The sequence below is a fragment of the Oryctolagus cuniculus genome, chromosome 19 (genome assembly GCF_051225735.1).
Source record: "Oryctolagus cuniculus isolate XC-2025 breed Fujian yellow rabbit chromosome 19, ASM5122573v1, whole genome shotgun sequence".
NCBI lineage: Eukaryota > Metazoa > Chordata > Mammalia > Lagomorpha > Leporidae > Oryctolagus > Oryctolagus cuniculus.
In genome coordinates this window covers 4,197,171-4,210,465 of record NC_142885.1, presented here as the reverse complement: position 1 = coordinate 4,210,465, position 13,295 = coordinate 4,197,171, and the positions used below count along the sequence as shown (strand labels likewise).

The 13,295-nt window shown below is 64.2% G+C and overlaps 1 protein-coding gene across 1 annotated transcript in view; it reads right to left on the bottom strand.

The window, feature by feature from the left end:
• The window catches only part of LOC103346579 (kinesin-like protein KIF19), a 43,843-nt gene extending 32,154 nt beyond the window's left edge, over positions 1 to 11,689 (bottom strand). Inside the window, exons 1-5 of the mRNA XM_089320743.1 lie at positions 11,639 to 11,689; positions 10,615 to 10,695; positions 7,943 to 8,053; positions 389 to 476; positions 130 to 266 (exon numbers count right to left, since the gene is read on the bottom strand). Coding sequence (XP_089176869.1) covers positions 130 to 266; positions 389 to 476; positions 7,943 to 8,053; positions 10,615 to 10,695; positions 11,639 to 11,665 — 444 coding nt within the window. The 5' untranslated portion in view covers positions 11,666 to 11,689. The remainder of the gene's footprint in view (positions 1 to 129; positions 267 to 388; positions 477 to 7,942; positions 8,054 to 10,614; positions 10,696 to 11,638) is intronic.
• Positions 11,690 to 13,295: the final 1,606 nt, after the last annotated feature.

Sequence of the window (13,295 nt, the reverse complement as noted above, 5' to 3'; positions counted from 1 at the left end):
GTGAAGGAGCCACAGGGAACCTCAGCCCTGAGGGTGACACGCAGTGCCCAGGGCATCCCGCCCCCAGCTGCCCGGGGCACAGCACGCCCGTCCTGCGGTCCAGACCCCGGGCCAGGAGGGCGGGCTCACCTCAAAGTAGGACATGGACACACTGCAGTCAGTGACATCGCGGGTCCCCTCGATGGCCTCGAAGAGGTCAGTGAGGGTCTGCAGGTAGATGCCGGGCTCCGCGTCCATGCCCAGCATGGTGTGCGTCTTCCCGGCACCTGCGGGAGGAGTGAGATACCCCCTGCCTGGGACGAGAGCCAGTGGGCAGCAGGTGCCCTGAGCTGCTAGAGTTGCACGACCCCAGCCCCACTCCCACTCGGGGACCTGCCCTGGATGGTACCTGAGGGGCCATAGGCAAACACCGTGGCGTTGTACCCAGAGATGATGCCTTCTACCAGACGCTGGGTGGTGGCACAGTACACTTCCTCCTGTGGACGGATGGGGGACAGTCACACGGACAGCCCAGGCTGAGTCACGGAGGACAGTGGGTGGTGCCTGCTGTACCGTCCGTCCCCTCTGGACGCGCACAGGGATGCACACGGACAGGGCTACAAGAGCGTGGGCACCGACCATCCCTGGGTTCCACGCTCAGTCCTGCAGCCGCAGCTTTGGGTGCACTGCCCCTGCCACGCCGAGCCTCGCAGGGTACTTTGAGGCAGAATCACGCAGGAAAGTGCTGAACAGCCCCGCTGAGGCCTGGTGCGTGTGAGGCACTCAACACACGCGAGCCTATTCTAGGGCTCCCACAGGGATGGAGACCGAAGAGGGAAGGGCTAGAGGGTGCCAACAGGGTGGGAGTCCGTGATGGCAACAAGACTGCTTGTCATGGGGCACGACTGGGACCAGGGACAGAAGCTTCAGCCTGGCACAATGTGAGTGGAGGCAGCAAGAGACAGTGGTGGGAGCGTGCAAGAGCAGTGAGCACCCTGTGCACAGGACCCCAGGGCTGGTGTGAGAGCAGTGAGCGCCCAGTGCACAGGACCCCAGGGCTGGTGTGAGAGCAGTGAGCGCCCAGTGCACAGGCCCCCAGGGCTGGTGTGAGAGCAGTGAGCGCCCAGTGCACGGGACCCCAGGGCTGGTGTGTGAGTGAGAGCAGTGAGTGCCCAGTGCACAGGACCCCAGGGCTGGTGTGTGAGTGAGAGCAGTGAGTGCCCAGTGCACAGGAACCCAGGGCTGGTGTGAGAGCAGTGAGCGCCCAGTGCACAGGACCCCAGGGCTGGTGTGAGAGCAGTAAGTGCCCAGTGCACAGGACCCCAGGGCTGGTGTGTGAGTGAGAGCAGTGAGCGCCCAGTGCACAGGACCCCAGGGCTGGTGTGTGAGTGTGCAAGAGCAGTGAGTGCCCAGTGCACAGGACCCCAGGGCTGGTGTGAGAGCAGTGAGCGCCCAGTGCACAGGACCCCAGGGCTGGTGTGAGAGCAGTGAGCGCCCAGTGCACAGGAACCCAGGGCTGGTGTGAGAGCAGTGAGCGCCCAGTGCACAGGACCCCAGGGCTGGTGTGAGAGCAGTGAGCACCCAGTGCACAGGACCCCAGGGCTGGTGTGTGAGTGAGAGCAGTGAGCGCCCAGTGCACAGGACCCCAGGGCTGGTGTGTGAGTGAGAGCAGTAAGTGCCCAGTGCACGGGACCCCAGGGCTGGTGTGTGAGTGTGAGAGCAGTGAGTGCCCAGTGCACAGGACCCCAGGGCTGGTGTGTGAGTGAGAGCAGTGAGTGCCCAGTGCACAGGACCCCAGGGCTGGTGTGAGAGCAGTGAGCACCCAGTGCACAGGACCCCAGGGCTGGTGTGTGAGTGTGAGAGCAGTGAGTGCCCTGTGCACAGGACCCCAGGGCTGGTGTGAGAGCAGTGAGCGCCCAGTGCACGGGACCCCAGGGCTGGTGTGTGTGTGAGAGCAGTGAGTGCCCAGTGCACAGGACCCCAGGGCTGGTGTGAGAGCAGTGAGCGCCCAGTGCACAGGACCCCAGGGCTGGTGTGAGAGCAGTGAGTGCCCAGTGCACAGGACCCCAGGGCTGGTGTGTGAGTGAGAGCAGTGAGTGCCCAGTGCACAGGAACCCAGGGCTGGTGTGAGAGCAGTGAGCGCCCAGTGCACAGGACCCCAGGGCTGGTGTGAGAGCAGTGAGTGCCCAGTGCACAGGACCCCAGGGCTGGTGTGTGAGTGAGAGCAGTGAGCGCCCAGTGCACAGGACCCCAGGGCTGGTGTGTGAGTGTGCAAGAGCAGTGAGTGCCCAGTGCACAGGACCCCAGGGCTGGTGTGAGAGCAGTGAGCGCCCAGTGCACAGGACCCCAGGGCTGGTGTGTGAGAGCAGTGAGCACCCAGTGCACGGGACCCCAGGGCTGGTGTGTGAGTGAGAGCAGTGAGCGCCCAGTGCACGGGACCCCAGGGCTGGTGTGTGAGTGTGCAAGAGCAGTGAGTGCCCAGTGCACAGGACCCCAGGGCTGGTGTGTGAGTGAGAGCAGTGAGCGCCCAGTGCACAGGACCCCAGGGCTGGTGTGAGAGCAGTGAGCGCCCAGTGCACAGGACCCCAGGGCTGGTGTGTGAGTGAGAGCAGTGAGTGCCCAGTGCACAGGACCCCAGGGCTGGTGTGTGAGTGAGAGCAGTGAGCGCCCAGTGCACGGGACCCCAGGGCTGGTGTGTGAGTGAGAGCAGTGAGCGCCCAGTGCACAGGACCCCAGGGCTGGTGTGTGAGAGCAGTGAGCACCCAGTGCACGGGACCCCAGGGCTGGTGTGTGAGTGAGAGCAGTGAGCGCCCAGTGCACGGGACCCCAGGGCTGGTGTGTGAGTGTGCAAGAGCAGTGAGTGCCCAGTGCACAGGACCCCAGGGCTGGTGTGTGAGTGAGAGCAGTGAGCGCCCAGTGCACAGGACCCCAGGGCTGGTGTGAGAGCAGTGAGCGCCCAGTGCACAGGACCCCAGGGCTGGTGTGTGAGTGAGAGCAGTGAGTGCCCAGTGCACAGGACCCCAGGGCTGGTGTGTGAGTGAGAGCAGTGAGCGCCCAGTGCACGGGACCCCAGGGCTGGTGTGTGAGTGAGAGCAGTGAGCGCCCAGTGCACAGGACCCCAGGGCTGGTGTGTGAGTGTGCAAGAGCAGTGAGCGCCCTGTGCACAGGACCCCAGGGCTGGTGTGTGAGTGAGAGCAGTGAGCGCCCAGTGCACGGGACCCCAGGGCTGGTGTGTGAGAGCAGTGAGCGCCCAGTGCACAGGACCCCAGGGCTGGTGTGAGAGCAGTGAGCGCCCAGTGCACAGGACCCCAGGGCTGGTGTGAGAGCAGTGAGCGCCCAGTGCACAGGACCCCAGGGCTGGTGTGTGAGAGCAGTGAGTGCCCAGTGCACGGGACCCCAGGGCTGGTGTGTGAGTGAGAGCAGTGAGTGCCCAGTGCACGGGACCCCAGGGCTGGTGTGTGAGAGCAGTTAGCACCCTGTGCACAGGACCCGAGGGCTGGTGTGTGAGTGTGCAAGAGCAGTGAGCACCCTGTGCACGGGACCCGAGGGCTGGTGTGTGAGTGAGAGCAGTGAGCGCCCAGTGCACGGGACCCCAGGGCTGGTGAGTGAGTGAGAGCAGTGAGCGCCCAGTGCACAGGACCCCAGGGCTGGTGTGTGAGTGTGCAAGAGCAGTGAGCGCCCAGTGCACGGGACCCCAGGGCTGGTGTGTGAGTGAGAGCAGTGAGCGCCCAGTGCACAGGACCCCAGGGCTGGTGTGTGAGTGTGCAAGAGCAGTGAGTGCCCAGTGCACAGGACCCCAGGGCTGGAGTGAGAGCAGTGAGCGCCCAGTGCACAGGACCCCAGGGCTGGTGTGTGAGAGCAGTGAGCACCCAGTGCACAGGACCCCAGGGCTGGTGTGAGAGCAGTGAGCACCCAGTGCACGGGACCCCAGGGCTGGTGTGTGATGAGAGCAGTGAGCGCCCAGTGCACAGGACCCCAGGGCTGGTGTGTGAGTGAGAGCAGTGAGTGCCCAGTGCACAGGACCCCAGGGCTGGTGTGAGAGCAGTGAGCGCCCAGTGCACAGGACCCCAGGGCTGGTGTGTGAGTGAGAGCAGTAAGTGCCCAGTGCACGGGACCCCAGGGCTGGTGTGTGAGTGTGAGAGCAGTGAGTGCCCTGTGCACAGGACCCCAGGGCTGGTGTGTGAGTGAGAGCAGTGAGTGCCCAGTGCACAGGACCCCAGGGCTGGTGTGAGAGCAGTGAGCACCCAGTGCACAGGACCCCAGGGCTGGTGTGTGAGTGTGAGAGCAGTGAGTGCCCTGTGCACAGGACCCCAGGGCTGGTGTGAGAGCAGTGAGCGCCCAGTGCACGGGACCCCAGGGCTGGTGTGTGTGTGAGAGCAGTGAGTGCCCAGTGCACAGGACCCCAGGGCTGGTGTGAGAGCAGTGAGCGCCCAGTGCACAGGACCCCAGGGCTGGTGTGAGAGCAGTGAGTGCCCAGTGCACAGGACCCCAGGGCTGGTGTGTGAGTGAGAGCAGTGAGTGCCCAGTGCACAGGAACCCAGGGCTGGTGTGAGAGCAGTGAGCGCCCAGTGCACAGGACCCCAGGGCTGGTGTGAGAGCAGTGAGTGCCCAGTGCACAGGACCCCAGGGCTGGTGTGTGAGTGAGAGCAGTGAGCGCCCAGTGCACAGGACCCCAGGGCTGGTGTGTGAGTGTGCAAGAGCAGTGAGTGCCCAGTGCACAGGACCCCAGGGCTGGTGTGAGAGCAGTGAGCGCCCAGTGCACAGGACCCCAGGGCTGGTGTGTGAGAGCAGTGAGCACCCAGTGCACGGGACCCCAGGGCTGGTGTGTGAGTGAGAGCAGTGAGCGCCCAGTGCACGGGACCCCAGGGCTGGTGTGTGAGTGTGCAAGAGCAGTGAGTGCCCAGTGCACAGGACCCCAGGGCTGGTGTGTGAGTGAGAGCAGTGAGCGCCCAGTGCACAGGACCCCAGGGCTGGTGTGAGAGCAGTGAGCGCCCAGTGCACAGGACCCCAGGGCTGGTGTGTGAGTGAGAGCAGTGAGTGCCCAGTGCACAGGACCCCAGGGCTGGTGTGTGAGTGAGAGCAGTGAGCGCCCAGTGCACGGGACCCCAGGGCTGGTGTGTGAGTGAGAGCAGTGAGCGCCCAGTGCACAGGACCCCAGGGCTGGTGTGTGAGTGTGCAAGAGCAGTGAGCGCCCTGTGCACAGGACCCCAGGGCTGGTGTGTGAGTGAGAGCAGTGAGCGCCCAGTGCACGGGACCCCAGGGCTGGTGTGTGAGAGCAGTGAGCGCCCAGTGCACAGGACCCCAGGGCTGGTGTGAGAGCAGTGAGCGCCCAGTGCACAGGACCCCAGGGCTGGTGTGAGAGCAGTGAGCGCCCAGTGCACAGGACCCCAGGGCTGGTGTGTGAGAGCAGTGAGTGCCCAGTGCACGGGACCCCAGGGCTGGTGTGTGAGTGAGAGCAGTGAGTGCCCAGTGCACGGGACCCCAGGGCTGGTGTGTGAGAGCAGTTAGCACCCTGTGCACAGGACCCGAGGGCTGGTGTGTGAGTGTGCAAGAGCAGTGAGCACCCTGTGCACGGGACCCGAGGGCTGGTGTGTGAGTGAGAGCAGTGAGCGCCCAGTGCACGGGACCCCAGGGCTGGTGAGTGAGTGAGAGCAGTGAGCGCCCAGTGCACAGGACCCCAGGGCTGGTGTGTGAGTGTGCAAGAGCAGTGAGCGCCCAGTGCACGGGACCCCAGGGCTGGTGTGTGAGTGAGAGCAGTGAGCGCCCAGTGCACAGGACCCCAGGGCTGGTGTGTGAGTGTGCAAGAGCAGTGAGTGCCCAGTGCACAGGACCCCAGGGCTGGAGTGAGAGCAGTGAGCGCCCAGTGCACAGGACCCCAGGGCTGGTGTGTGAGAGCAGTGAGCACCCAGTGCACAGGACCCCAGGGCTGGTGTGAGAGCAGTGAGCACCCAGTGCACGGGACCCCAGGGCTGGTGTGTGATGAGAGCAGTGAGCGCCCAGTGCACAGGACCCCAGGGCTGGTGTGTGAGTGAGAGCAGTGAGTGCCCAGTGCACAGGACCCCAGGGCTGGTGTGAGAGCAGTGAGCGCCCAGTGCACAGGACCCCAGGGCTGGTGTGTGAGTGTGCAAGAGCAGTGAGTGCCCAGTGCACAGGACCCCAGGGCTGGTGTGAGAGCAGTGAGCGCCCAGTGCACAGGACCCCAGGGCTGGTGTGTGAGTGTGCAAGAGCAGTGAGTGCCCAGTGCACAGGACCCCAGGGCTGGTGTGAGAGCAGTGAGCGCCCAGTGCACAGGACCCCAGGGCTGGTGTGAGAGCAGTGAGTGCCCTGTGCACAGGACCCCAGGGCTGGTGTGAGAGTGAGAGCAGTGAGCGCCCAGTGCACGGGACCCCAGGGCTGGTGTGTGAGTGTGAGAGCAGTGAGTGCCCTGTGCACAGGACCCCAGGGCTGGTGAGTGAGTGAGAGCAGTGAGCGCCCAGTGCACGGGATCCCAGGGCTGGTGTGTGAGTGTGTAAGAGCAGTGAGCACCCAGTGCACGGGACCCCAGGGCCAGTGTGTGAGTGAGAGCAGTGAGCGCCCAGTGCACAGGACCCCAGGGCTGGTGTGTGAGTGTGCAAGAGCAGTGAGCGCCCAGTGCACGGGACCCCAGGGCTGGTGTGTGAGTGAGAGCAGTGAGCACCCAGTGCACAGGACCCCAGGGCTGGTGTGTGAGTGAGAGCAGTGAGCGCCCAGTGCACAGGACCCCAGGGCTGGTGTGTGAGTGTGCAAGAGCAGTGAGCGCCCAGTGCACAGGACCCCAGGGCTGGTGTGTGAGAGCAGTGAGCACCCAGTGCACAGGACCCCAGGGCTGGTGTGTGAGAGCAGTGAGCGCCCAGTGCACAGGACCCCAGGGCTGGTGTGTGAGTGTGCAAGAGCAGTGAGCGCCCAGTGCACAGGACCCCAGGGCTGGTGTGTGAGTGAGAGCAGTGAGTGCCCAGTGCACAGGACCCCAGGGCTGGTGAGTGAGTGTGAGAGCAGTGAGCGCCCAGTGCACAGGACCCCAGGGCTGGTGTGTGAGTGAGAGCAGTGAGCGCCCAGTGCACAGGACCCCAGGGCTGGTGTGAGAGTGAGAGCAGTGAGCACCCTGCGCACAGGACCCCAGGGCCGGTGTGTGAGGTGTGGCTGTACTTCCTGGGTCCCCATCCCAGGTCCTGCTCTCCATCTCAACTAACTGCTCCGTGGGCCTGGCTGGCGGGTGATGCAGCTTCTCCGAGCTTGGAATCAGAGGTATGGGGCCAGGGTCAGTCATTTGGGAGTAGGAGTTGCAGTTAAGTGTGGGGTTCTGTGTCCTTCCCTGGGCTTTGTCTTTGCTAAGCAGGCCTTAGATGAAACAATCCCCTGCAGGCAGCCTGGGCCCCAGCCCCACCTGCCCAGGTCAGGTGCGTGTCCTCCACTTGCCCCACCTCGATGGGAGCAGGGTCCCCACAGTGAGGGTCAGGTGGCAGGTGGGACAGCGTCCTGCCCTTGGGTGGGTGCTGGTCCTGACACCAGCCCTGGGCCTCACTGAGTGGCCTCCCGCAGGTCCTTCGCCTGTGACAACACAGCTCGGCCAGAGCCCCTCCCTCGCCTGCTCTTCAGGCAGGCAGAAGGGCCCTCAGCGGCCACCACAGGCCCCGGGAGCCTCAGGCTGGCACCGCCACAGCATGCATTCATGGCACACCCCTCTCCACGGGCTCCCTGACTGGGTTACAGGCAGTGTGGGCATCGCCTTGTCCAGCGAAGAAATGAGAAGGCCCTCGCCAGGCCGCCAGTGGGCCCCTGTGCCCACTGAGCCACCTGCTACCCATAGGCCCGTGATGGGTCTTTGCCCACAACCTCCTGGTTCCTTGGAGAGGCCCCGAGCAAAGACCGGGATGAGGCCACCTGGCTGTGAAGTCCTCCCAAGGTGTGCCCAGCCCCACCGGGCAGGGAGGGGACGGGTGGGCACCTGGGAGGCGTGCTGGTCAAACACGGTGTCGAAGATGAAGGTGCGCTCCCGGGACCGGTGGGCACGCAGTGGGTCCTCAGCGTCCTCACTGGGGTCCGTGAGCACCAGCACCTGCGGGCAACGTGTGGCAAAGGAGGGGCAACGCGTGCTCAGGGCCTGCGAGCCCCAGATGGGCTCCCGCCGTGACCACAGCCGGGCTTGGCCGGGCTCTGAGAAGGGCTGCAGGCCAGGAGTTCCAGGGAACCCCACCACCCCTCTCCGCCCGCTTTCTGGAGTCAGCATCTCCCACAGCTGCAGCCCAGTACCCAGGTCCACACCCACTGCAGACAGCAGCCTCGTGCTGGGGTGACAACCCCTTCCTGCTCTGCACAAGGGCACGGTGACCGCCCCAGTCCGGCATGTCCCGCCCTGACGAACCCCGCAGCCTGCCGGGAGGGGCTGCCTGCTACTGAGGACGCTGGGTGCGTGAGACGCCCAGGAAAGGCACAGCCCTGCCCCCTCTATTCCTCTGAGGCTGGCTGGCCCCAGGGCCTCTGATCTCACATAAATACATCATTAGAAGCAGAGAGTACCAGTGACCTGGGTCACAGGGTCGAAGGAGCCCTTCCCAGGGAACGAAGTGGGGCGTGAGGCTATCAGGAGCCCAGCAGCCTGACTGGGGGCCGACCTCGGGGTCAGGGCACCCACAGTGTGGAGTCCAAGGGGGTGCAGCTGGAGCCCTGCACAACCCTCCCTTGGTTCACAGCTTTGGAAACGGAGGTCCCTGGAGACAGGAGCCTGCCTGAGGTTCTTGGGGAGCCAGTGGAGGGGGCGGGGCCAGGTCCCCGGGGCCGCTCCTGGCTCCTGCCCAGCACTTGCCCCATGACACAGCCTGACTCTCCCATCGCTGTCTCCTGCTGCAGAGTCAGGAACAAAGGAGGGGGCAAGTGGGGAGCTCCCCTACACAGCCCCTGTGCTCCTGGCCTCCCAGCCCCGGCTCCCACTGTCCACCAGCTGGGAGGCTTTGGACGGGCTTCCTCCACTCCCTGGGCCTGGGCTTTCTCCTCTGCGAGACGGAGGTGATAAAGAACACACCTGCAGCAGCAGCCCTGGGCGGGAAGCAAGGTAACACGCCCCGCCGGCCAGGGCGCTCCCGGGCCGGTGTTGTCGTGCCGTGGGTTAAGCCACCGCCAGCATCCCACACGGGGCACCAGTCCCAGTCCTAGCTGCTCTGTTTCTGACCTAGCTCCCTCCTGATGTGTCTGCAAAGGCAGCAGACGATGGGCCGGTGCTGGGACCCTGCCATCCACGTAGGAGGCCCAGATGGAGTTCCTGGCTCCTGGCTGCAGTCCAGTCCAGATCTGGCCACTGTGGGCATTTGGGGAGGGAACCAGCACGTAGGAGCTATCTTTCTGTCTCTCCCTCTCTCTTTCAAATAAATCTTTTACAAATAAAAAAAAAAAAAAAAAAAAACCAGCTACACTGGATCGTGCACACAAACGTCTCCGCGGGTGACGAGAACATCACTGAGAAGCAGCACGGAGCCCCTGGCTCCTGTGTGTGCTGAGGTCGGACCCGGAGCCACTGCGCCTGAGAATGCTCGCTGAGTGCGGGCTGCCGAGGGCCCTCACTTGCCATCTACTCCAAGGGGCCTGGGGTAAGGAATCCACGTCCCTGGGGTAAGGAATCCACGTCCCTGGGGCAGGCAAGCACAACTGTGGTCTTAAGGGAAAACCTGGCACGAGGGCTCCTGGGCTGTAGGGTTCTGGAAACCTCTGGATCAGTCTGAAGCTACGCAGAGTAAAGAGAATAAAGTGTGAGCGCCACGTGATGGACATCAGACACGAGGGCCAGGTGCAGGGGCACCTGCTGTGAGGCCCCACTGGAGGGGACGACCAGGACAGACAGGGCCAGGAAGCAGAGGGGTGGCTGCCAGCAAGGGACGGGCGACAGAAGTGTTCACCCGTGTGGGAGACTCAGAGAAAGCTCCAGGCTCCTGGTTTCGTATGGCCATTGTGGCCAGTGAGCCAACCTCTCTCTCGCTCTCTCTCTCTGCCTCTGCCTCTCTGTAACTCAGCCTTTCAAATAAAGAAATAAGTAAATCTTGAAAAAAAAAAAAAAAAACAGAAAGAATTAGAATCTGATGCAACGTGAAATGCACCCTGACTTGTAGAAACTTAGAAACACGAGCTGCGTGCATGAAGCTGACAGCAGGCCCCAGCCACTCCCAGCTGCCCGACCTCAGCCCAGTCCCTGCAGTGCCCACGCCCAGCCTCCCAGGACGGCTCACGCCTCTCGTCAGACCCACACTCAGCTTTCCCACTACGCCCACGTGGGCGCGTCACAGGGCCACATCCTTTCCCCCAAAACCACCCCCTCCCTCCTTTGCTCCTGTCCTGGGAGCTCGGCACCTTCGCCCTGTCCCCCACGCCAGCTGCCCCAGACACTGTCCACTGCCTCTTGTCCCGGGCTGCTGGTGCGGGCCTGGGGACCAGACTGCCCAGCCACCCTGCTCCGGGGTCTGCTCCAAGGTCACTGCCTCGGGCCCTTCTAGGCCCCTGTGACACTATCCCCACCCTAACAGTGAGTCGGGTGGTGGGGGCCCCAGTCCGTCACGGCTCTACCCCAGAACACGGCCTACCCAGGGCGTGAGCAAGGAGCGACTGACACAGCTAAGGCGCGCACAGCCTCACCTGCTCCCCCACTTTGTGAGCGATGACTGTGGCTCCCTCCTGCAGCTCTGCGTCACTGAGTGGACGGATTCGGAGCGCTACCTGCGGGCAGGACAGGGCAGCTGGGCCCAGGGGTCCCTCGATGGCCAGCCCCTTCCTCCAGCACAAGACTCCCAGCCCACGCTGGATGCCCGTCTGCATCCTCTCGCCAGTGCCCGCCGTCCCAACACCCGCTGCAGATGTTTAAGCAGCAGGCTTTGGAAGACCCTCTGCTGACGGTTCCCCTCATTCCAGGGCCGGGGAGCCCAGGGCACAGAGTAACCTATCTGGAGCACAGTGGCCGAGGGACCCGTGCGGCTACAGGGCCGTGAATCCAGCCCTAGCCCTCCCGACAGGTGGAGAGCAGTTCAGAGACTCCCGGGGCCAGCGCTGTAGCGTAGCGGGTAGAGCCGCTGTCTGTGCTGCCAGCACCCCATACAGGCACCAGATCATGTCACAGATGGGCACTTCCGAGCCAGCTCCCTGCTCATGGCCTGGGAAAAGCAGTGGAAAACAGCCCAAGTGTTTGGGCCCCCTGCCACCCAGGTGGGAGATCCAGGTCAAGCTTCTGGCAAAAACCTGGCTGCGGCCATGTGGGGAGTGAACCAGTGGGTGGGAGATTTCTCTCTCCCTCTAACTCTCTCAAATAAATAAATATTGAAACACTTAAAAAGGAGACTTTGCCTTGTATGCTGCTCCCCTATCCTGGGAGACCCCAGAAGGGACCCTCGCCCTCCCTCTCCCCTGAGACACGGAAGCTCCTCTGATGGAAACGGTAGCTTGGGGTCTGGGGCAATCTCCTGGCCGTGGTTCACCCCGCAGAAGGGTCTGGATGGGGGCCAGCCCCGGTCCAGGCTGACAGTCCCAGCAGAGGTGACGCTGGGTCCCAGGGAAGGAAGGTAGGGGTAGCCACGCTGGGGCCGGGATTGTGGGGGAAGGGCTGGCCCTAGCTGAGGGGCAGTGTCAGTGCTGCAGTCGGGGTGGAGGAAAGCAAAAGGGGGCTCACCACCAGCGGCTGGTCCTTGGGCTCCATCTCCCTCAAGGCTGGGCTGCCCCGGGCAGGGAGGGGCTGGCAGCCTGGCAGGACGGCATGCAGCTGGGACTGTGCTATCCTGGGAGAGGTGGAGGCAAGGAGACCTGTTCAGCATCGCGCCCGCCCCGCCCAGGTGACGTCAGCTGGGTCCGGGGGAGGGGGAAGGGGGCGGAGCCCGCACCAGGATCCAGTTCGCAAAACCAGCCTCGCCACTCATTTTCTCAGGGGCCGGAGACAGCCCACGTGGTACACATGGGTATCTGTGAGCAGGACACCCTCTGGGCCGTAGCATGCGCCACACTGCCCTCAGTCTATGTATTCCCCTTAGACCGCCCCTAGTCCACAGGGAGCCTGCCTGGAACCTGCCTCCATGGCAGAGGGCGGGGCTGCACCTGTCCCCTCTCCCACTTAGAGCCCAGGGGCCCCTTCATGCAAGGCAGGTCATGGTGGCCTTGGAGCTTCCCCACAAACACTAGCAACCACGCACAAAGCCAAAGCCCTGTCCAGAGCCACTGCAGGTCTGTCGGCGAGGGGGTTTCCTGCTTCAACGCTGCGCTCTTCCACTGCAAGCCCTGTGAGCTCGCCCAGCCACGGCAGGTGGTGCCAGCAGGCTGAGGCCATACAGGGCCACACGGCGCAGTGCCACGGCCCACGTGGAGCTCAGCGCGTGCTGGGTGCAGATCACACAAGGACGGGATCCTCGCGGTTCAAGCCTGACGAGTCCGATGGAACGACTCCAGGGAGCGCGGAAGGGCAGCAGAGCCCCAGGCACGCCAGGGCCAGGGTGGAGGCAGAGCCCGAGACCCAGTGACGCAGCCAAGGTCACAGCGGCCACGCCAGCCTCTGCCAGTCCCCGCGGCAGTCCCCGCGTCCGGCTGGGAACGCTTCTCTTCTCTGGCATCCAGGCTAGCACGGAGCTCCCCAAAACCCCTTCATGTGAGTAGGGCAAAGGTGGGGAGAACGCCTTCTCCGTCCCTGTCCCCTCCCCTCCCACTGAAGTGAGGGCTCCAGCCTCTGGCCTTGGCCCACAAGGAAACTGCTGGGGACCAACGCCAGCCTCCGGAGACAAGACCAGGAGGGCCAGGCACAGCCAAGGACCAAGCCCAGGCACAAGGGTCAGGAACCAGCCCAGAGCAGCCTGGGAAAGGCGGGAGTCAGAGCAGTGGTGGGAGTCTTTATTCGCGGTGACAAGTACAATGGGCAAATTCAAAGCAGTGCCAACCCTCCCAAGGCTGTTAAAACCTGCTCAAATGACAAGCATGTGCCTCTCCTTCTTCCTGCCAGAAACGGGGCGACCTGCCTTCCCACACTGGAGCTGAAGCCAACAGCGAGCACGCGGCGGCACTGCAGCCATCGGGTGGAGAAACAGCACGGACCACCTCCCAGCCCTGGGGAAACCGAGTCAGCTGCTTGCAGGTGGGAGGGGACCCCCGGCCCGGCCCCCTCCGCAAGGCTGCTTTTGTTTGGCTCCAGGTCCCAAGCCGTGAGAAGACCCCGCTCTGCTCTCAGCAGCTCAGAGGCCAGCGTTCAGGGCTTGTTAACAGTGGCTGGCTGACAGCTCTTGGTGCAAACGTGCCGTCCGACTGTGCGCACCGGTCTCGAGGGCTCTCGAGGGAACACAAGCATCTTC